Genomic DNA, 22,565 nt, shown 5'->3' with positions numbered 1-22,565 from the left:
TACAGAGCCAAAGAAAAATGTGTCATTACAGCAAAGGTAATAATAGACCAGGGAATTTATAATGTGACGCTTTTTACGCGTCTATAAAAGAGTGCCTGAAAGCCTGGGACCCTGGAAGAAAAAAAAAAGGAAAAAATTCATGTTTGGTTGTGAACAATGGAAAGGTATATTATTGGCTGATATGTCATGCAACTGAAACATATATTAAACCTCTCATGAAGGACCTCTGGAGTGGAACACAGTTTCAATTTCGCCCATATAAAAAATGCGTGCAGACCGGGGGGTGCACCACGAGTCCCGCATACGTCTACTATATCATCACATGGAGCAGAGGTTTTTACAGGGCTCCTTGTGGGTAACAAACTACTCTCTGAAATGAAAGTGCAGTTACAGCCTTATGAAACTGAGTGCCCAGATTAGGCATAAATCACATTCAGTCTTGTTTTGCCCTCTCAATCATTACTCAGTGTGAGTGCTCGGCTTTTGTGTGCTCAGCGCGAATGCTAACATGTTTTCTTTTTTTTCCTCTTTGTGCTATGAAAGAAATTTGAGAGTATGAAGCTGTGTGAATTCTGACTTCGCCCTTTAAATTGTGTAAATTTAAAACATGTCTGTTTGTGTGAATACCATTCAGCACATCTATATGTCTATCTGTTTGATTCAGTCAAGCTCATGCGCGCACATGGCTCTGATTAATATACCATACAGACTGTTAATGCAAATCAGCAGGAAGGTGTAGTTGCAGGTTATTAATGCCATGTCAACCCAAGGTCTTTATACTGTAAAAAAGGAACCAACAAAGGTTTGTTTTCTAATAATTTTTTACCACCCCTGCACTGTGGCTCCAGGTTAGGCTTGTCAGTCCATCAATTTGTTCCAGAATTGAATGTTTCAACGACTTCTGAATGAATCGCCTTGAAATTTAATACAGACATTTACCCAGAGAGATGAAGATGACACACACTGACACCATGAGATTGACATCTTTTACTTTTTGTGAAATGTCTCAACAGTGCTTGGATGGATTGCCAACATATTTGTTATTTTTATGAATCTCAATGACTTTTCATTTAGCACCAAATGCTTGCTTGAGTTTTCACTTATTCAGGGAAATAGATAGAGCTGTAATCAACCAAAGAAAATCATGGTGCTCTGAAGTTCTACATACTTTTTAACCAAATGTTTGGTCAATGGAGAAAAAAATCTGCTTGTTATCTCTATATTAACTAAATTGGCCACAGTGCGCTGAGTGCGCTTTACAATACCTGGCAGTCTAAACGGGTGCTAATCAAAGTTATGCAACATTTTCAAGAAAATCATCTACAGTTTGACCTTTTTTTTTTATTCACATGTAGCTTTAACAACATGCTAACGCCCAATTCAACAGGATAACCTTCAAAATAAACACTAAAACAACAGCAAAAAATTTGGTAAAATTTACAGCTTTCATGTTTAAATTAGGGTCACAGACAGCCAGTATCGATCTATCATCGAGCATGAAAAGTTACTGGCCCTTGTTGAGAAAACAGTCTGATGGAGTAAAATCCACACACGTTGTCATCAAAAATAAACTTTTTAGCAATTCAGCTCTTCCGTCCTCTGAACCTGGGAGCCAATGTAGACATTTGTGCTAATACTTAGACATGATGTCAAGTATTTCAGAGCCAGCAAATCACTGAAATATAAAATACATCAGGTGTGCATTTGTCCCTCCTGCCCCCGAAAAAATAATGAATTAAATAGTGCTCTATCCTTATCAAAGCAACACCAGCGATTGTCCAACCAATGAGGATTTGGCTGGACAATGACCAGCCATTTGACCAACCAACTGAAAGGTTTCAGCCCTGGAATATCTCAACATTTTGTCCAGACATTCATGGTTCCCAGAGAATGAATCCAAATGAATTTTCCTCCAGACCTCTGTTTGGTCGACATTTGTATCTCCTCACATTTTGAATGGATTGCCATAAAATTTTGCAGGTATTAATGTTCCCCTCAGTATGAACTGTAATAACTTTAATGACCCATTAACTTTTCATTTACTACCATAATAAGGAAAAAAAAAAAAAAAAAAAGTCCAATACTTTTCTCCTTGTCCCCCATCAGCCTCAGCTATACTTTGCGTTTAGTGCAAATTAAATGTTAGCATCCTAACATGCTAAATTAGTGTTAAGTTGAATATGGAATTATAATACTCTGCATGGTGCCAGTTCTATTGAAGCTTATAGGAGATGCATGGAGACACACACTAAAACCTAAAATATCCGCTGTCGGACAAGCTTTGATGAAGAGATGCCTTTAACAGAAATGAAAAAAGAGAGAAATGAAAGAACACACTAGATCACAGAGAATACAGGGTGATTTTTCCTGATTTTCATTTGTTTATTTGCTGTTGGTCTCCAAATAGTATCCAAAGATGATTAGGCAGGGATCATGGCGAGTCAAATGAAAATGCTTACCATGGCAAATTAAAAGTGAAGTGTTGTTTCAAAATATTGAGCTTAAGATAGTATGTTCTAAAATCAGAACTATTCATTCTTTCTCTCTTCCTTTCATTTTGATCCGATGTTGCTTTACGATGTTTGACAGGGCTAATAGGTATTTTATGTGAATATTACATTTTCAAATTAAACTTTTAAGTGGTTACTTTAAGTCTCTGAGTTGTAAATAACTCCACCACTTTTGCTCCAAAGAGATCAAAAGAAAGGGAATATTTGTACAGTCTATGTGGCCATGTGTGCTGCTCCCACAACTCTTATTCAGGACACAGGAATGGGTCTGAATTCTCCAAGTGGCTCCACTGGTAGAAGGAGGATGATGTTTTTTGTTTTTTTTCGTTTTTTTCCTCCTTTTGGGGTGTGTGTTAAAAATCACACATACGTGTGCGCGAATGGCGTCGGGTTCGCTCTCCTCTTGAGCGGAGAAGAAAACCATCTGGGATTGTGTTTGTGTTAAGCAAAGTGCAACGGTTTTCCTCTCTCTCATTCACACCGGCGCCTGGCATCATGTAGGGACTAATGTGGAATCTAAATCTGGACCTTGTTGATAGAAAATGGCAGGTCACACTGTTTGGCATGTGACTCTCACAAACCCCAGTGCAGGCAATGGTGCTAATAGATAATTGCCAGCTTAATAGGAGGTGACATATTTGTATGATGTTGCACTGAGAGCCAAATAGAGATCTTTATTGAAAATACAGCCTCCATATTTTCTTTCTTTTTCACATGGAGGCTTTGAACAATGTTTGAACTGAACTGAACTAGTCTTTTTATGAAATTAATAAACTGTGTCTCTGTAAAATTACTTCTAATACAACCTTTATTCAAAAACAGTTTTGTATAAAATATAAATAAAAAAATAAAACTGATATACTTTGTTTTTCTTTGGTGATACAGACTTATTTGGAATTCGATGCCTACAACACGTTACAAAAAAGTAGGGACAGGGACAGCAAAAGACTCAAAATGCTCAAAAGACACCTGTTTCGAACATGCGAAAGGTAAACAGGTTAAATAACAGGTGATAGTATCGTGATGTGGTATGAAAGGGGCATTCTCAAAAGGCTCAGTCATTCATAAACAAGGATGGGATGAGGTTCACCACTTTGTGAAACACTGCATGGGCAAATAGTTCAGCAGTCAAAGAAAAACATTTCTGAATGCAAAATGGCAAGGAATTTTAGATTTACACTGATTCTCGCACCAGTCTTTAAGATTGGTTTTGGAAATCATAGACATATTGTCATTTGGCCTAAAGAAGAAAAGGACAATCCAGATTGTTACAGGCGATAAGTTCCGCATCTGTGATGGTATGGAGGGGTGTTGGCGCCCATGGCATCATAGTTAACTGTCTCTATTGATGCTGAAAGGCACATGCAGGTTTTGGAGCGACATAAGCTGCCATACAAGCAATGTCTTTTCAGGGGCATCCCTGTTTATTTTACCAACACAAGACGCATTCTGCACATATTACAACAACTTGGCTTTGTAGTAAAGAGTGCAGCTACTCGACTGTCCTGCCCACAGTCTAGACGTGTCTCCCATTGAAAATGTGTGGTGCATTATGAAGCACCAAATATTACAATGGAGACCCCACACTTTTGAGCATCTGAAGTCACATATCAATGTGACCATTTCCCAGAATGAGAAACGGTTTGACTGACAAGAAGAAAAGACAACATCACACAATGGTAAATATGACCCTGTCCCAACTTTTTTGCAACATGTTGCAGGCATCAAATTCAAAATGAGCGTATATTTATAAAAAAAAACAAAACACTGAAGTTAATCAGTTTGGATATTTAATATCGTCTTGTACTGTAATCAGTTGAATAGAGGTTGAAATGGATTTTGCAAATCATTGCAACTACTTGCTTTTTTTTAAAAAAATCAGGGTTGCAATATAAAGAGAGATTTTATGATGCTTTTGATAAAACTACACCTGTCACTGCTGCTATCACTGCAACTACATCAACATGTCTTCATTTGCATTATACTACATGAATACAAAACAAGTCATCACATAAAAATCAAGCTTTCTTGCCTCCTCTTGTGAACTTTTGTTCATGGATTGCCACAATTTGCGTGCAGAGCTCTCTCTCTCTCTTTCTCTCTCCTGCTGCCTCACACACACACACACTAGCCCTCTCATAGACACACACACGCTCATCATAACCGTTCGCTGTGGACTCACACCCCCCTCCCTTCGCCTCCCACTCATCCTACTGATTGGAGTTGTCAGGAGTCAGAGGGTCACAGTGGAGGATGTCAATAGGCCTCATTCACAGACACAGAGAAGCACACACTCGTACACACACATACGCACACACGCAGCAAAGCAATAAAGGAGAGAAGCAGACAAAATGACAGACAGACAGTAATGCGGTCCTATCTTAAGTGTGTATAAACACACCCCACAATCACCCCATCACGTCAACAGCTGTGCATCAGCTCACTCTCCCACTCACCGCAGCCGCGCACGGCGACGCCAGCGAAGAGCATTCAATTTATATTCATTATTCACCAGTCAACTGCCTTGATTTCAGTGATTGGATATACCCTCTACCACCTACTGGCTCCTCCCCCTGCTTTCCTCAGTCCCATGGGAAGTCTCAACGTCTCCCCTCAGCTCACAGAGTGGATAGCTGTATGAGTGTGTGTCTTTTATGTATGTTAAATGGTGCCGGGTGTGTGGCAGTAATACGGCTTTTGGGATATGAGTAGAGAGCACATGTGATTGGATGAGTTTGATCAGGACTTATCCTAAAAGAAAAAGAGGCAGGAAAAAAGCCTGCAGAAAGGTTTAAAGCTTTTTTTTTTACATAACATATAAGACTCATATGCAAATCAGTGGTTAGTATTCTTTTCTGATTCTTCTTTTTATTCATATTGATGACTGAATAATCTTACACTCTTTTTTTGTCAGCACCTGATGATTTCTTAGCAGAGAGCAAAGTCCTGCGCGGATTCAGTTTTGCAAACCTGCACCGGCCCACGCTACCAGAACCCAGCCCGTTGCCCGCAGTTATCTCCAAGTCAAATCTGGACCCGCTAATATCAATGTTTAAGTGCACAAGCCATGGAAAACTTTTCTTCTCAAAGTCTCATCATATCACAGCAAATTTTGCCCAAATTTTTAACTTGGCCTTGGCCTAGAATTTGATATTCACCAGTGACTATTTTTGCCTTTAAGACACCCATTTTGATGTATTAGCTAGCTATTAGCTAGCAGCTTGCCAATTTGGTTTAAATGTTAAAAGTATTGCACATCATTTAATCATTTATATGTCTGATTTCTCCAGGAAAAAAACCTTTATGCTCACCTGATGCAGCTCACAATTAGATCGTTTTTATCCTTTTCACTGAATTCATATAAATATATGCTTTAACCTGTGAAGCAACTCTTTTGTGGGTTACCCGTTCTGATACAGCACTCCGGTTGAGGGATCTTCACCATTACATTGATTATTTAATCCGATTGATTATCTGGTATAGTTCAAAATAGGGTTTGTACGTAGTTATTGTAACCCCGTACATGGTCTTATCCTAAACCTAGCCATGTCACTTTTGTGGCTAAACCTACTCAAACTGTGCAGCTTTCTGTAGTAGCTTGTGCTTCAGTATGAGATGAGAGGGATGATGACAAACTGTTGGGATAAGTTGGTTAGCCAGTAAGCAGCGACGCATCCTCCCTAATGAATAGTTTCTACTGCTCAAAGGAAAAAAGTAGCAAGAAGACATTGTTTTAATATATAAATAAACCATCATTTCTGTATTGTTTTTCCACAAAAAAAGTTAAATTACTGGAGGGGAGCTTGATGAAACTGACCTCCGGTCCATTCCCCGCAGAAATGCAAAAACCATGGCATTTATGTAGTTGCAGCCTTGTTAGATAATTTGGCTAGGCACCTTAATCGCCCCCCCCTTCCCCGTCGTACCTCCCAGGTCTATTACAGTTAGCTCCAGGTAATGGGTGAAACCCCCAACACGCGGCATCTCAGTAACAACACGCTCATCAGAAAGAATCAAGTGTGGCCGGCCCCGGCTGAGAGGTAAAAGAGACGTTTGTTTGACAAGACATTGGCTTGGCTATCTTTATCTCTAACCATAAGCAGAGACAACCACACGCAGAAGCTCACAGGCAGTTTGCGCTCAAATTGTTTTGGGCACCTGTCATCCTCTATTATAATTAGCAAGTGGACGTCTAAATAATTGCCATCAGGCTGCGGCTGCTGTATCAGTGTTGGTAGCCAGAGCCCCGTCCCTCGCCTTTAGTTCTCGTATTATTTAAAGGAGCGGCGCGTCGTCACAAAGCAGTGCCCTCAGCAAAGTCTTAAGCTGTGTATTCAGTCAGCGACAGCATCTGGAGCGCTGAAAATAATTAACTGACACAAGAGGGTTTGGTGTTGGCTTCACCATTTGTTTTGTCCACACTTGTCCCTGACACACACATACACGCACACACACATATACACGCGCATACAGGCAGCTTTTGATCATAATTGTGACACTGCCAGGAGAGAGGGAGGTAACACGCTCATCCCAGTGGGGACTGAGGATGGTTGTAAAAGTAAATGAGGCAGATGGGTCTGTCTTGAAAAGTAGAGTGAAAAAAAAAAGAAAAAAAGCTCCTTTGAGGAATGAAGATAGAATAGTTAAGTTGAAAGCACTTGTGTAATTTGAAAAGCTACAGGAGGTATAATATAATATAATAAAATAAAAAAAAACAGTAATTGTATAAATCTGCATGATTGTACAAACCTACAATTTGATATTTTCACAGAGAAGCCTGTAAATCAATAAGCTGTGACCCAAACTAGAAACCGATGGAAACTTGCATCTGAATCACTGAGGGTGGGCGAAAAAAATTATTGTATTGATTGTATAACGATTTTTTTTTTCACTGTAATTCACTGTAAAACTAAAATAAAATAAAATAAAGTTCGGAGAACCCAGAATTTCAAGGCAACTCTCTTCATTCTCAGTTTTGATTCAACTCAAGCTCCTCAGTTTTGAAATAAACTAAACAACGTTTTGCCGACCTATACTCTTTCTTTTTTTTTTTAGATTATTTACTTTTCCTCTTTAGAAATACTTGATTCTTTGAGTTTTTAGAACCCCCAAAAAATGGTATCACAAAAGTCATTCACATAACCCGTGAACCTGTTTTGTCATTATTTGGGTGCTTGAAAATTAAATGGTTGTCATTGAAATTTTTAAATTATTAACCATTATTCACTTCGACTTCAATGAGTTTACTCAACACTGTTTGAAATCCAATTTTTGGGGTGGGATTTTTAAAGTAGCAATATGTAGCAATTGCATGTACAAAAATTAGTACTGCAGTCCAAATACAGTTGGAGCCATGGACTGTATATTAAATAGGTTGAAATCTAATTAAATATATGGTTTATGGTTTCCACCTGCCCCCTCCTCCCCGGACTCGGAGAAAGTTCTGCAGGCTGCAGGAACGCTGCAGGATCGCAAGACGCATGCAACATTGTAAGCTGACAATAACAAGTGTCCTCCACTGTAAATTGATCAGCTGATTATAACTGTCACTTGTCTGTCAGTGTAAAGCTAAACCAGTTATCCTGAAAACAAAAGCCCACTGCTCTGAAAATATTCACTCTGGAGTTTGAGTTCAGTGACTGCCAGAGTGCATTAACACATTGCTCAGTTTTACTCTTAGAAACATCTACTAATAATCTAAAAGACTAATAAAGATTTTTTTACAACAAATTAAGAGACACTTACTCCTTTGGTGAATTTTGGGCATTAATTTGAACTCCAATTACCGTGAAATAGGCAAACAATAACATAAGTTACAAGCCAGAATAGAAATTTGAGTATTTCACTTCATACGTTTCATGAATCTCTGATGACATATTGTGGTCATTTTATTATTTATTGCAGTAAATATATTATAGACTTCTCTTAATAACAGGAATCAGTGGTCAGTGGTCAAAGGTTTGGTTTTGTTTCAGCCAGTGTTTCATCTTTCCAATGTTTTCCGATCAGTTTGTGGTTTTATTTCCGTTGGTAGAGCACTCTAGCATCTATTCTAATCTATTTTTATGACATGTGGACATAGTACACCTGGGGCAAAATTGTTCACACATTTAAAAATCAATTTGATAAAAGAGAACTTGATAAAGCTTTCAAAACAGAGCGACTTTTTCAACATTATTCTCCGTAAATAAATAATAAAGTATCACCAAAAATAGAAATTTATGGAAACTTTGCGTGTGAATCACGCAAAACATCCAGTTATGCTTCGACTGTATGGCGGCATGCAGGCTGGTTAAAATGCAGGTGCAGCCCCTCATCGTGTGCACGTGTGCGTTTGCGATTGTGTCTCAGAACCGAGCTCGCTGCTATAAAGAGCGACGCTCCAGGGCCAGCGAGAGCTATCCCGGAGTGTATCGCCAGCCGTAGCGTGATGACTTGACTCACACTTGTCGTTCTCCCTTCTCCCTCTTTCCCCCCGATTAGACTGATGCAGTGTGGAGATGTATGTCAGGATCACGCACATACGCACGCACACACATATATATATAGCATATTCACAGAGAGCTGTTGCCTGTGGGAAGACCATAGGTCACTAGGCTTGTCTCCACCAACCCCCTCCTTCAGGGCCGTTGTAGCTGGTTGAGGTCACTCCTGCTCAGCAGCGCCCTCGCTGTCCTGGCAGCGGTAGATCGGCTATTCAATAACGTTCAGTTCAGTCCAACACACACCTTCTCCCTTCCCCCTCCTCCATATCCCCCTCCCCCCTTTACTCTCTGTTGTTCTACCTCTGTCACACTCAGGCTTCCTTTGTTGTTATCTCACTGCTGCACAGTTGTATGTGTGTCAGCATGTCTCTGTGTGTGTGTGTTTGTCTCTTTCTCTCGCCTTCTAATTCTCTAATTTGTCTGACATGTCCTGAAAAGCCCCCAATTGGAGGGACATTAGCATAGCACGACTTGGAGTGCAGTGGTGTCAACAGAAATCACTCGCTGGACAGAGACGGACAGGATGGGGTTCTTCTGTTGGCTCCGGTCTCACAGTGGCCCCTTAAATTTTGAGCCAAACAGCCAAAGTTGTTTCTACAACCACCTAGTATGATCCAGGCGCATTTTTTTTAGGCCCTCTGGTCAGATGTGGTGTAAACAGAGAAGAAAAGCGGCATTTAGAGATCTGTTGTGTTGGTGTAATTGCAGCCCAGTGACTACTCGCCCAGCCTTTTCTGTGTGGTCTATTTTTCCTCGCTGCCTGCTCAGCAAGCGCTCTCCGTGGTGCTGACTTAGACGGGGCAAACTGGTGCTGTCCGTGGTGCTATCATCACTGGTCCAATTTCAGCGGGTCCTTGCTGAGCTACAGCTGACTGTGTTAGCTTTCGTCGGCTCTGTCCTTTGTGCTACCTCATCTGTTTCTAGCAGAGCGCGTGCCATCCGCAGTGCTAACACTGCTGGTTTGGGCCACGGTGCAGTCTGAGCTGCCCAGTAACCACTTACTGCAAGCAGAGCCAATGTCTGCCACAGATTATAAGCCGCTAACTGCCACTCTGGATCCATTTTTCCGAATCCTCAGGAGCAACCTTTTTTATACCCTGCTCATATCCTGCCAGTTAAATGTGTGTCAGGAAGCAGATTTGTCATTGCTCTAGCTTATGGGCTCTGTCTTCGTGCAGGCGCAGTGGCATTTTCCTGAGGTGCAGGAGGATTTTCCCCCGTTCTGTTTTGGTGACTCATCGCACGCTGCAGTAGGGGGAGTGTCACCGGTGGTCTAGTGGCGCACAGCAATTTCTGTCGACCACATTTTGCGCCGTCTGCTCTGAGCAGGTGTGGAGTGCATGCCGCATCAAAATTCTGTGCCTTCCTTCACTTAGGCTTTAATCATATGAGGTGCCCTTTAAAAACACACAAACTTCTTTTTTTATAACTTTTCATGATTTTTTATTCTCCAGTATGACATATAAAACATTCTTTTTCAAACTAAAAACTAAAACTAAACTAAAACTGCACATTCCCACCCATACCCAACACAAACAAAAAACTCAATCAAAACAAAACAAACCAAAAAAATAAGGTGTCAGCCTGCATATAGGCTTCCCCATAAAGCTATTCCCAGAATCAAAAAAGAATTCTGATAAATAAGTAAATTAATAAAATACCCCGTAAATGCCCCACTAAAATCACACAAACTTCTTTTAATAATGCTGTTACTAATACTAATATTTGCACAGAAACAAACACATTTTTTTCCATCTGCATAAAAGCATCTCGTATCATTGAGGAGATGATGGCCTAAATTATAAACACTTGGCATTTGAAGAAGCACTGCTGCCACCTCTCCCTTAATATTGTAATTTTTCCAAAAGTAAATTATGATGTTAGTAGAGGTTGTCTTCCTGTGACAACTCTGCCAACTCTGCTATAAAACACACCCTAATATAAAAGGTAGCGCTGACTCAATTGTTTCAAAGCTTCTATCACTGCCATTTCTTTCTTCCTTTTTTTTAAACAGAGAAAGGAGACATTGCATTGACGGCCATTTAATTCTTCTTAAAACCTATTCAAAACTGCTCAAAACAGCTAATACACTGACTATCAACAAGTACCTCATACATCCTAACATCAAATAATCTGAACTGTCCCTTGAAGCATTAACATTATTCTAGTATAACAGTCCCATGTTAAATTTATTGCTTATTTAACTAGCATCTTGTCTTCAAAAAATTCTGGTGTGACAGCTCTGTACATAAATTGCACTCCTACACCTCTTTTTTTCCCTACATACAAATGCTTCAGCTCGTCTCTCAGTTCACATCGGGGTGACCAGGGGAGCTTTTCGAAGACAATGCACCCCCAGCACTCAACAAATGAATTGGCATGTGAGGCGGCAGAGCCTCTGCGTGTAAGAGAGTACGGGGATATGTGCTCTGGCAGGTTACAAACCTTGGCGAGGGCTGATGTTAATTAAAGGCTCTGTTCAGCACTTTCCAAATTAGATGTGAAATGTTAAGCAGGAGGGGTTTGCCATTAACGTGGTGCTCGGCGAGACCTCTGACCCCGACCGAGGGCGACGTGTCCTTGAGACATAATTGTGCTCACCTTGAGTGCTGGTTCGACAGAGGGAGCAACAGCGGAGTCACGAGAGGAGCAGGGTGGGAAAGTGCACCAAGCTTCCCTTTTGCTACTCTCTTAGAAATAAGGGTTCTAAAAGGGTTCTTTCTGAAGGGCTGAGGTTCCACCCAGAATAAGTGGCTTCTGAAGAGCCCCTTCTATGAAAAAGGGGTTTGTCAAGGGTTCTTGGGTTCCTTTAAGAATGCTTTTTTTCATCCAAAGTGCCAGTTAATCAAGGGGTTTCAGCAATCCATGTAGAACTCCATCCTCAAGGGTTCTTTCGACCCTAATATAAAAAGATTCAGTAGGATCCCCTTGGGTGGTTCTAGATAAACCCTTTAGAATAAACAAAGGTTCTCTGTAGAACCCCGTGTTTGTGTTCTAGATAAAATTCTGGGTCAGTTCTTGTAAGCACCCATACAAGGTAGAAAGCATTATTTGTAGAGTTCTATTAAGAATCTTTTTCATCCAAAGAAACCCCAATCTTTGAGGAACTCTTTGGCAAAGGGTTTGTCAAGGGTTATTTCTGCTATAATATAGAGGGGTTCTCTGTAGAACCCCCTGAGTGTGTCCTACATAAACACTTGGAATGTAAAAAGATACTTCACAGAATTCCCATGGTTGTTCTAGATAGCACCTTTAAGATATAAATCCCTTGGTTGATTGTAGATTACAACCTTGGAACTTAAAAAGGATCTGAGTAGAACCTCTTGACTGAGTTCTAGCTAAAACTCTGATATAAAAAATAACTCCCTTGGTGGGTTCTAGATAAAACCCTTGGAAGATGAAAAGTTCTCTGTAGAGCTCCCTTGAGTTGGTTCTTGTTAGCACCCTTAGGAGGTGGAAAGGTTCTGGGTGGAGCCATTAAACTATCGAAGGGTTCTCTGTAGAGCCTCCCGTAGAGGGCTCTAGGTGGAACCTTTCACAGATGGTTTTAGGTATAACCCTTTATGCTGGCTTCTAGGCAGAACTCTCTGAAACAGTTCCAAGTGGAACCTTTATAAGTTAACATCTGTATTTGCACGAGTGCTTGTGTGAAGCTGTGGAGAGGCTGAAACGATTTGCCTCTCACCCGCTCTCACCCTTGTTCGTGTGTTTTGATAGCCACAGGAGGAATGTATTGGATTGCAACCGTTTGAGGGATACACCAAATTAGCCCATTTTCACTTATCAAATGTTAGAAGTCTGATTTGAGCGGCTGCCAGCTTTCTGTCTCTTATGTTGTCTGAAATAGATTTTTTCTTTCCCAGCTCCTGAAGCTAACAGTGTTTGGCACCGTACCAAGATGATCCCAGATAAAGATATTTTATGAGCTGGTGCAGACGAATACTCTCCAGTGTGCAGCCCCAGTTATGTCGAGAGCTCTCTTTTGTGTGTTTGTACTTGTCCATCACAAATTTACTCCCATTTCCTGCGTCTGCTTGTGTTCGTGTCACGTGACCGCTTGAGTGCACGTTCTAACACGAGTTGTTTATTTTTTTTTAACACAAGTACAAATCGATGTTTTTGATCCCAGCATCTACATTTAGGGTGATAAACTTGTCAAAACTGACATTTGTATCCGTGTAAAGAGTGAGTAACCTGTCATTGGCAGAACCTGATTGTTCCTACAGCTGCGCAACCACCTATCGAGCAGTTTTCCCTCGGCAGACGGCGATCATCGCTCGCAAAACCATCAAAAGTGAACATGTTGATTTGTACATGAGCGTCGCATCCTTCCTGCTATTACAGTATGTTGCAAGATGACAGAGTTACCCCGGAAGGGGACCAAGTCATGAGCAGAGGAGACACAGAAGTAGGTCAGCTCCTAGGCGTTCGTTACATCATACATATTCATAAACAGCACCCAGTTGTTGCAGAGTGAACTCACTCCACACAGACTGTTTATTCTGTTCATTGGGCCCCCTTCTCTGTTTAAATGTTAAATAGTGATTACGCATCATGATGATAATCTCAGCAATTGAGTCTGACTGCTGCATTTACATGCCTTTTACAGCTATTACGTGAATAGTATGCTATTGCAATCACATATTAACACCTCTGCGTCTCAATAAGTCATGCATTTCATTGGGTTTGAAACATGAGCAATCCCACATTCAGTCGAAACAAAGAAAAAGTCACGGCGATACATTATTTAAAGGAATGGCGTGACATTTTGAGAAAATATGCTTATTTGTTTTCTAGCAGAGAGTAAAATGAAAAGATTTATATTGCCTTCATATCTGTTTGTTCAATATGAAGCTACAGCCAGCAGCTGGTTAGAAGACTGGAAGTTGGTGTAAACAGCTAGGTTGTTTCTGTGAGAAGGAAGGGGGGGCGTTACAGTACAGAGTTATGTGTCAGACTGTTTCTTGGCCTCTGAGCAGTGACTCTGCAGGTTCCCTTGCAAGTCACTGCTCCCAGCCAATACATTGTCTAGCTCATGACACCCTGTTAAACCACAAGGTGTGGTTTTTATGCTTCAGTTTGCCACAGATGAAACATTTTATTCAGTGAGGTTCAGAGGTGAGAGGTCTGTTAGCTTTATAGCTTCATATTTAATGGACCAATCTAAGAGTGGTGTTATACAAATAAGCATATTTCCAAAAAGGCAAGCTAAAGTCCTATAGATTTTGTTACCAATTAGAACTATGACTGATGTGTAGTAGAGTTGCTTATTTTCAGTATTGATCAGGTGACTTCGGTGGCCAAAGTACATTTTTGGTGGCCCAAATGTAAACTTATGAAAAAAGCAACACACTAAAGGTAACCTCCATCCTTCATTAACTACAACATTTATGTTGTCAACTTTTTCCATTCTCAATTCATGAGAAAATTTAACAATAATGCAATGCTTCCTGACAGGATCGTTTCCCAACAGCGGCATCTCACTATTGGTGGGACTAACTGCTAGTTTTGGATAAACTCTGTGGCCCAACAGGAAAATTAGGACTCCAACCTAACATTAGTGAAATTATAAAACATGCATTTTAGATAAATGAGATGTATATTGTCATGACAAAGAAAATATTCAATACGTTTTTTTTTTTTGTTTTTTTTTTACAGATTGGGTCTATTAAAAAAAGAGGAAAACTAGCAATTCAAAACATTTTCGAAGCCAAGAATGGTGAATGCTTGACATTTCTTTCAGCGCTAACTCTAGTGCTGTCGCCTGATGTTTACTGTTACATGTACTGTAAGGTCTGAGTGACTGACATTGTAAGTATAAACTAGTACAAGTGAAACACAACACACATACCTGTCTATATAGATAATGAAAAATTCTTTTTCAATTACAATTTAACATCTGACTCCCTTCTAATAATAAAATCACATTATATGGTCACTGATGCTCGCCTTCTCAGTATTTGCTTATATAATTCAATATAAGGCAGTTGTGCTGTGAATGGACCCATTCTTAATTTCAGTGTGTCCTAGTCGTGGTGCTGCGCTTGTCCTTCAGAACCACAGTGGATGAAAAGGAGAGTTGCAGGAGAGTGTGGGAGAATGAATACAAACTGAGTCAGTCACAGGGCTATGAATTGCACTGATAGTTCAAAACATGATGCTATTTCTGCCAGCTACTGTTATTCACTCAACCCTAATACAATCAGACACTCCAACACAACGATTATGCAGGGGGCGAGATTGACCTCTCCTCAACCCCCAGCAGCCTGTGCGGCGCTTTCACAATCATTTGCGAGATTTGGGTGGATCAAGAGAGGAAGGCGAGGAAAATGAAAGTATAAATTAAATGTTTGTTTAATTTTTGAGCACATTCAATGATAAAAATGCAAACATTCATTATTTTCTCTATCATGTAACACCTTCCTTATTACCTTTTGTTGAATGAATTTGTTAACGTAGCTTCTTTTAAGGAAAAAAGGAGTAATTTGCACCTGTGGATGGTCATGTTTGATGCCTGCAGGTGGTTATTAATGCTATCGCCAGCCCTGTTGACAGTATCTGAGAGGCCTCTTGTTCATTGTTACCACCTGCCATAAACATTTCATTACAGGAATGCACAACCTATATTTTAGCCCCCCCCCTACTCCCCACTCTGCAGTCAGAACAAGTTCGTCAGTTCAGGAGAGAAACCAAGGGAAACGGAGTGAAAATGGAGCCGGAGAGAGGGAGTTGAGGGTGACAGGAAAACTCTGAGGAGCTCATGCTGAAAATATTGAAGGAAGGAGCAGGAGAATGTTGAAGTCGAAATGAAACGAAGAAAGTGGGATGATAGATGGCGGCGAATAACAGAGGTTATAAAGGAAAGTGAACGTGGAAGCTCGAGCACGCTGCCTTTATTTTAAAGAGCAGGCTTCCACAGACAACAAAGCAAACTCCTACATGTGCCTTGTGGTCGTCTTAATCTAGCTAAAGGTGTCTGTTGCTTGTGCGAGTGCGAGGTTCAAGGGTGGCCTCACTGCATTGCCCTTGTTTTGTTAAGCATGGGCCGCCGCGCACACTGCACAGACTCCCAGGCTTCTTTTCTTAGAGCTGCAGAGAAATTGCCTTGCCTATTGATCCGTTCGCATGTAAACAGAGCATCTCCGGTCTCCGGCTCAAGGTATGTATGCACAGGAGATTTCTAACAGAGGATGGCATATACTACACAGCGTATTCCTCGTCTTCTATTTTTGTACATGGCCTCTGTGATTTAGAAAACCCTCCTGATAGCGTCCACTGCTAAAAGCGAAGTACAGCACACTTCCTGAAGTGGAAAATGCCATCCATTAGTCAATTAAAAGTTAAGACAAAATGGAGAATGCCTTTGTAGCCACATTGCGCGCCATATTAACAATATATCCCAAAAGAAACACTCACAATAAATACATTTCTTTATATTTTATAAAAATCATTGAAAACCCATTCAGTTTTTCTTCCTGTAAAACAAAATGTGATGTGCTAACATAGTATCAGAACTTTGTGACTTAATGAAGAAACTGATTGAATATCAGTACAGTATTGAAATGTATAAAAAAATCTACCAGTAGACAATAGACAACCCTGACAAACAAACCACCTTGGTACTGTATTCCCCGTCGTCAAACCTCAATCCCTCTCCGAGGCGGTGTTCGGTCCTAGTCTCACCGTGTTCACCAGTTTGGTAAGTCAGCCAGGTTAGTGGGCCGCTGTAGCTGTCGCTGCTGTTGGTGCAGCATTGCATTAATGCTCATTTAGCACAATTGGCTACTGCAACAGGTCCCTCCCTAGCTGCCTGTTTTTATGCTGAAGCAAATAGCACTCTGCTTTCTGTTTCATGCGGACTTTAATGTCTTATATTTTCCATATGCATGTAGTGTAATAAAGGCATTTCTTTCTTTGCATGCCAATAAATGATTGTCATTGTCTGATTGTTGAAGTGAGCTATTATGTTAATTAGCTTTAATTTGCACACTAACAAAAGACATAGCATGGCTCAAGCAAGTTAATTTATGCTCGCTATGATTGTGATGCCACGACATCCATTGACCGTATGACAGATAATCTAATCATTGCAGTCATTAGACCATAAGCATGAGGTCTTTTCGGCATACTGTACATCGGCCTCAGGTTATGTCGGCCTGACTGGTGCAGAGACCATTCGAGAGGCTTTACTCGCCCTGTGTTCCCCGCTCTGGGTACTTCTGCACGCCTGGCTGCTCCCTCAGTCTTTCTTCTCCCCCCTCTTACTGTCACCGCTCTCTCCGTATACGACCGGGCTGCTGCAAGGGGTCAAATGTCACCCACTTGAGATTCTGCGTCTCCTTTTGTCATTGCTGAGCCTGATGATTGGTGTGTCTGAGAGAAAGAGAGAAATAGGGCAGGAGAGGGAATCTGAGAGTATGCAAGAGAGGGCTGGAGAGAACATCCTCATGTGTATGACTGATTTTCTGAAGGAGTTAGAGGGGGATCGGGGGTGGGTTAGGGACAGATCTCCCCTTCGTGGTGCTATAAAAATAGCCGTTACAGCATGGGAAATCACAGCTTGCCTCTTGGACACACCACATCTGTATTAAGTTCGGTGAGAAATAGGTGCCGGGGGAATTGTGTGGGGGGTATCTTTATGGGCAACCAGCTGAGACCACATGCAAGGAACATGCTAATTGGTATTCAGGCCAAGGCTGTGACAGCTTCCCACACAGTCTTTACGCATACACATTCCTTGCCGTTGCCACGGCGCCCAGTTAGAGTTTCCTCGACGACAGAGATGAACCTGTCCACCACACTGTCCGCAGTAAATCCCCAGGTCCATCAGCACTGGACAATTAAACTGGAGTCTTCCTTCGCTCATATTTTCTGCTGTCTTCTCTCTCCTCAGCTTTTCAGCTCCTTTGTGTCATGTTTATTCCTGTTTCACTGTTGTGACAGCCTCTGTTGACATTTGACAAGTGATCCATAACAGATAACCAATGACTTAATCGGATGTCAACATTGATTTGAAGAAGCATCGTTATACACACGCCACATGTAGGTGCAAGTCTAATGGAAATCAGCATCAATGACAAGAATAATGCCTGCACACTGACTCCAAGCCATGTGTCATGTACAATATTTCCTTTCATGTTGTTTACAGATATTTTGGATATTTCTTGTATGCTTGAGATATTTTTATTCAGTGTATTACTGTCTCTCAGCCTATTGGTATATATATATATAAATATATGGACTTTTTACCTGACAAAGATCCGTCTGGGATTAAAACTCTAAATGAATTAGTGGCAGAGAGCAGAACCGTGACCATGTCGCTATCAGTTCATATTAAGATATCTTGTGTGTATGTATTTTGGATCATGGTTGCGTTATATGATCCTATAGACACTCAACTTGAGTCAAGATAGACTAATATTGCTATTTTACATGACTTAGCTACATGGCGATTACACACGTGGCCAGAATGATTTTATAAGTTGACAATATGTCAATATAGATTTTACAGCTTGTTTCTATGCCCCCAAATGATCAAACATGTCATTGCTGCCTTGAACAATTAAGAAATCATTAAAATATTGTAAAATAATCTGTGATTAGCTGGCTGATTGTTTCAGGACTAACATCTAATCATCTATTTTCAAGTTTTGCGTCTTGATTCATCCACATGCAGTGGGTAAAATATGCAAACAGCTGGGTTGTACATACAGAATTTTACCTACAGCCCCTTTATGTTTCTTTTCATCTGTCAGAGTCACTTGAAAAGACTTTGAAGATCTTGCTTTCCACCGGAGTTTGACATCATGTCATGTCAGGAACATGCTAGTGAGACAAAGACAGACAAACGTATCATCAGTGTGGCTAATTCTGCTGCTCTCACGTTCCCTCTGACTTCTTTTCATCCTCAGTCTCAGCTAACACAATTGTCAGTGCGAAGAGACTAATAAGCTTGCAGGCCTTTCGGCAGTTACCACACCTGGAAATAACATTTTTTCTGTTGATATGCAGCCTTGCTCCTCTACCCAGTCCTAGATATAACAGCCTATATTAAGAGCCCACTGTTTGGCAACACGCAGCTGTTGAGATGCAACAACTCCGCATTGTTAATTTGTCTGACCTTTTGTTTTGTCTAGCTGCAGAGTGGGAGGCTACCAATCTGAAGAAGGTAGAAGAAGCCTATGAGACAGTCAACATGGAAATAAGGTAAGGAAAGAATAACAAAGAAATAGAGACAGAGGTAAGCCTCCACTGTCACGTATTTGTGGTTAAATCCTCAGCATTTTACACTTGCTGTGGACGATGCATTTGCTTCTCACATTGCTACAGTTTTGTAAGCAGGGTGGCATGGTATGTAACCATGCAGGCCTTAAAATAGACTCCATCCTTCTGTGCTAAAGAGGAAAGCTGCACAGTAATGAATTTGCACTGTGTGATACCTAAGGCTAATTTTAATGAAGAAAAACAAATCCTATTGGTTGCCTACTGTGCTCTGGTGGGTAGGCCCATTCCAACTCACTTTGAGCAGAACAGTGTCTGCCTGGGTATGAATTATCTAAACTTCTTTGTGCCATTTCTTAAAGACAGACGTGGTGCAAATTAGTGTGTCAAACACTGTAATTATTTTGTATTAATGGACAAGAATGACCTCCTGTCACACCAAATTAGTTTCGTACTTATATTTCCACCAAGAAAAACTGTCAGCCTCAGAATGCTGTTTACTCATTTTGAAATATTAAGACATAATGTCCTACAAGGCAGGGCAGGAATTTTATTCTGGCAATGGCCACCTTACCCCCTCAGTTTTGCCATATGCCCCTTAAAAATGATCTGCCCTGTGGCCACACTGGCCTTGATGCCCTGCCCATGCTGCCCCAGCTGATTTCACCATTCTCTCCTCTGCCTCAGTAAAGTTTTAAGACACCAGTGTGTTTTGTTGAGTTTCTGATTGGGCTAGAGGAAATGGCACGCTGTGCACATAACCAGTGGTGGGTTAGATTTCAGGCCTGGTATGAACCGCGTGACCAGCATGAGAAAGTGAATGTGCCAACGTGATGCTGATGTTACTCTACTTGTCTATGGTTTAAACTGCAGACTACAGTCTCTGTTAACAGCAACAAACTGCTAGATCTGTGTTATATACGCTCATCTCCACTATGTGCTTCTGACCAGGCGCTGTCTCTCCATATGGAAGATCATTACTGCCAGTGTGATGAAAAGAAAAAAACCTTAGACTCAAAAAACAGCATGCACATCCAAAAAACGATAAGTACTGGGTCCTAGACAGAAGGACAAATACAAAAATACAAAAATAGGCTGCTTAAAATTGTTGTTTTATTTGATGGACTGGTTGCTCTGCCATTTAGCCCTTGTTCCCTCAAAAAATAAAGACCAAGTGACCTTGCCCCTAAAACACATAAATTCCAGGCCTGGTACAAGGAGGTTTTAACTGGTTTTGAAATAGTCTTAATTTTATACTGGTGCCTCTATATGACCCACGCAAGCAAACAAGACCATCAGCGAGAAGACTGGCTTTATATTTATTCTTAATATCTGGCTCTGGGTTGGATTCTCCTTGAAATCAGTTGAAATAAACAGGTGTTTATATTTTCCCTGGCAGACTAACGTGTAGTACATCAGCCAGTTAAAAGAAAGAAACACCACCACTTGCATCCACAGGGACCCCAAAAATCAACAAAACATGAAAGTTCCTTGTAGTGGCTTTAATTCACCCTGTTGCATTTGTTCCAACTTATAATTTCCTCCAAAGATTACTCAGTATATACAGTCACACTCCACAACAGCTGAGAAAGGGAAAAAAAGCCTGAGCCTGAGCAGGTTTGGATGAGAATTCCTGTTACATGCTTTTGCTCCCGCTCAGATGTTTCCACAGAGCTCAGAGCCAGCCAGCAATAGCTGATAAGTAGCTACTGTGGCCCTTAGGCCTGCAAACTGTTCATTACAGTGGGAGAGCCAACCACAGAGTTAGCAGTTACCAAAAGGTCAAGATTTTTCCCCCCCGAAACAAACGCCTGCATGAAGGGAGAAAAAGGAGGAAAAAGGGGCTGGCATCCCTTCAGTTGCTCTATTTCTTCATTGTCCACCTTGCTTCAGTTGCTCCTGGTCAGATGACTCACTATCATATATGTGGGTTGGAGCATCCCCCCCACCATGTCCTGTTGTCAGTTTGCCGATATAAATGTGCTAGTGCGTTTGTGTATTTATACCTTTTGGAACTAGCATGAATTTAAAGTCTCTTCCTCTTGTGGACTAATAGTCCACACCTTTTATTCCTTTAGGGTGCTGTAAAGGGCAATTTCCACAGAAATTGACTCTGTGCATAGATGTTCTGACCCCTGCCCTGCAGAGAATCACATGCACACACAGTTACGCAACCTGCACTGCTTTTCTGACCCTGAATCACCCCCCACACACACACACATACACACCCTCTACCTTATCAACCTCAAGCGAAACAATCACCCTCCCTAAACATTTGTTAACCCCATTAGCAATTCAGGGTTATGAATATGGAAATAAGGGCCTGTGCGCCGTTAGAGATAGGGCTCAGTTCCCTTATTTGCGATTAGTGAAGAAAAGCAGCCCTCACCAGCTCAGATAATTGGAGACTGGGGATGGGCTTTAAAGGGCCACCTCATCAACACACTACCCAAGAAGTCAGTCACTTAAAGCAGCAAGGAAAATAAAGCTACATTGTCAGCACAGTTAGGAGTCATCTAGAAGTTATTAAAGCAGCTTGTCAGGAACTTAAAAGAACTCGCCTACATCCAGAACGCTTGTTTCTCTCATATGAAAAGGAGCATTTGTTGCAGATTTTGTACTAAAGCCATTACATAAATTTAGGTTGAAGATTAGACATATTTTAACACATTTTTCATCATTATTCATGACATTGTTGTCTTAAAACTGTACCACTAGTGTAATTTCTGTATGTTTTTTAATGCTGTGCTCAGATGTAACTGTTAATTTTCTACAATCTTGCCTGATATCACATCAGTCAAAACCTTTACCTGAGTAAAAGTTTTTGTAAAAATTCTGATAATAGTGAGAAATGCTTAACAAATGCATAACAAATCATCACATTTTATAAGCTCTCTGTTTTTCTGCAAAAATGTGTCCTAAGTTGTCAAAATTATTGCAAACTAAAAAGTGGGATGAAGAGCAGTGGAGTAGAAGTAATAGTGGCATAAGAAGAAAAGTACCTCAAAGTTGTACTTCAGTACAGAACTTGAATAAATGTTCTTGGTTTCATTCCACCACTGCTCAATTTCATAATTCAAACAAAACAAAAAGCGTGCTCGTGATCTAACATATTTATTTTGATTTCCTCAGTGATCTCCGGAAGAAGCTGGCCATTGACTACGGAACAGATTGGGAGTTTCTGTTTTTGAACAGCCAGTGTTACAAGCTGAAAGTATATGAGTAAGTACTGACAGGATTTTCTTTACTTTGTGTTTTATATACTCATTCGTTTTTGGCATCAATATGGAAACTAGTCCTATAATGTGTGTTCATTATAAAAAGTTATGACAAAGTTCCTCCGGTCTTG

At 40.8% G+C, this 22,565-nt stretch overlaps 1 protein-coding gene across 1 annotated transcript in view; it reads left to right on the top strand.

The window, feature by feature from the left end:
* LOC146305604 (glucosidase 2 subunit beta-like) overlaps positions 1–22,565 on the top strand; it is a 174,877-nt gene that overhangs the window by 97,643 nt on the left and 54,669 nt on the right. Inside the window, exons 11-12 of the mRNA XM_084712707.1 lie at positions 19,132–19,201; positions 22,349–22,438. Coding sequence (XP_084568833.1) covers positions 19,132–19,201; positions 22,349–22,438 — 160 coding nt within the window. The remainder of the gene's footprint in view (positions 1–19,131; positions 19,202–22,348; positions 22,439–22,565) is intronic.

This window comes from Lutjanus erythropterus, chromosome 23 (assembly GCF_056507025.1).
Source record: "Lutjanus erythropterus isolate fLutEry1 chromosome 23, fLutEry1.hap2, whole genome shotgun sequence".
Lineage (NCBI taxonomy): Eukaryota > Metazoa > Chordata > Actinopteri > Lutjaniformes > Lutjanidae > Lutjanus > Lutjanus erythropterus.
The sequence above is the reverse complement of the archived record's forward strand: the minus strand, read 5'-3'. Positions and strand labels throughout refer to the sequence as shown.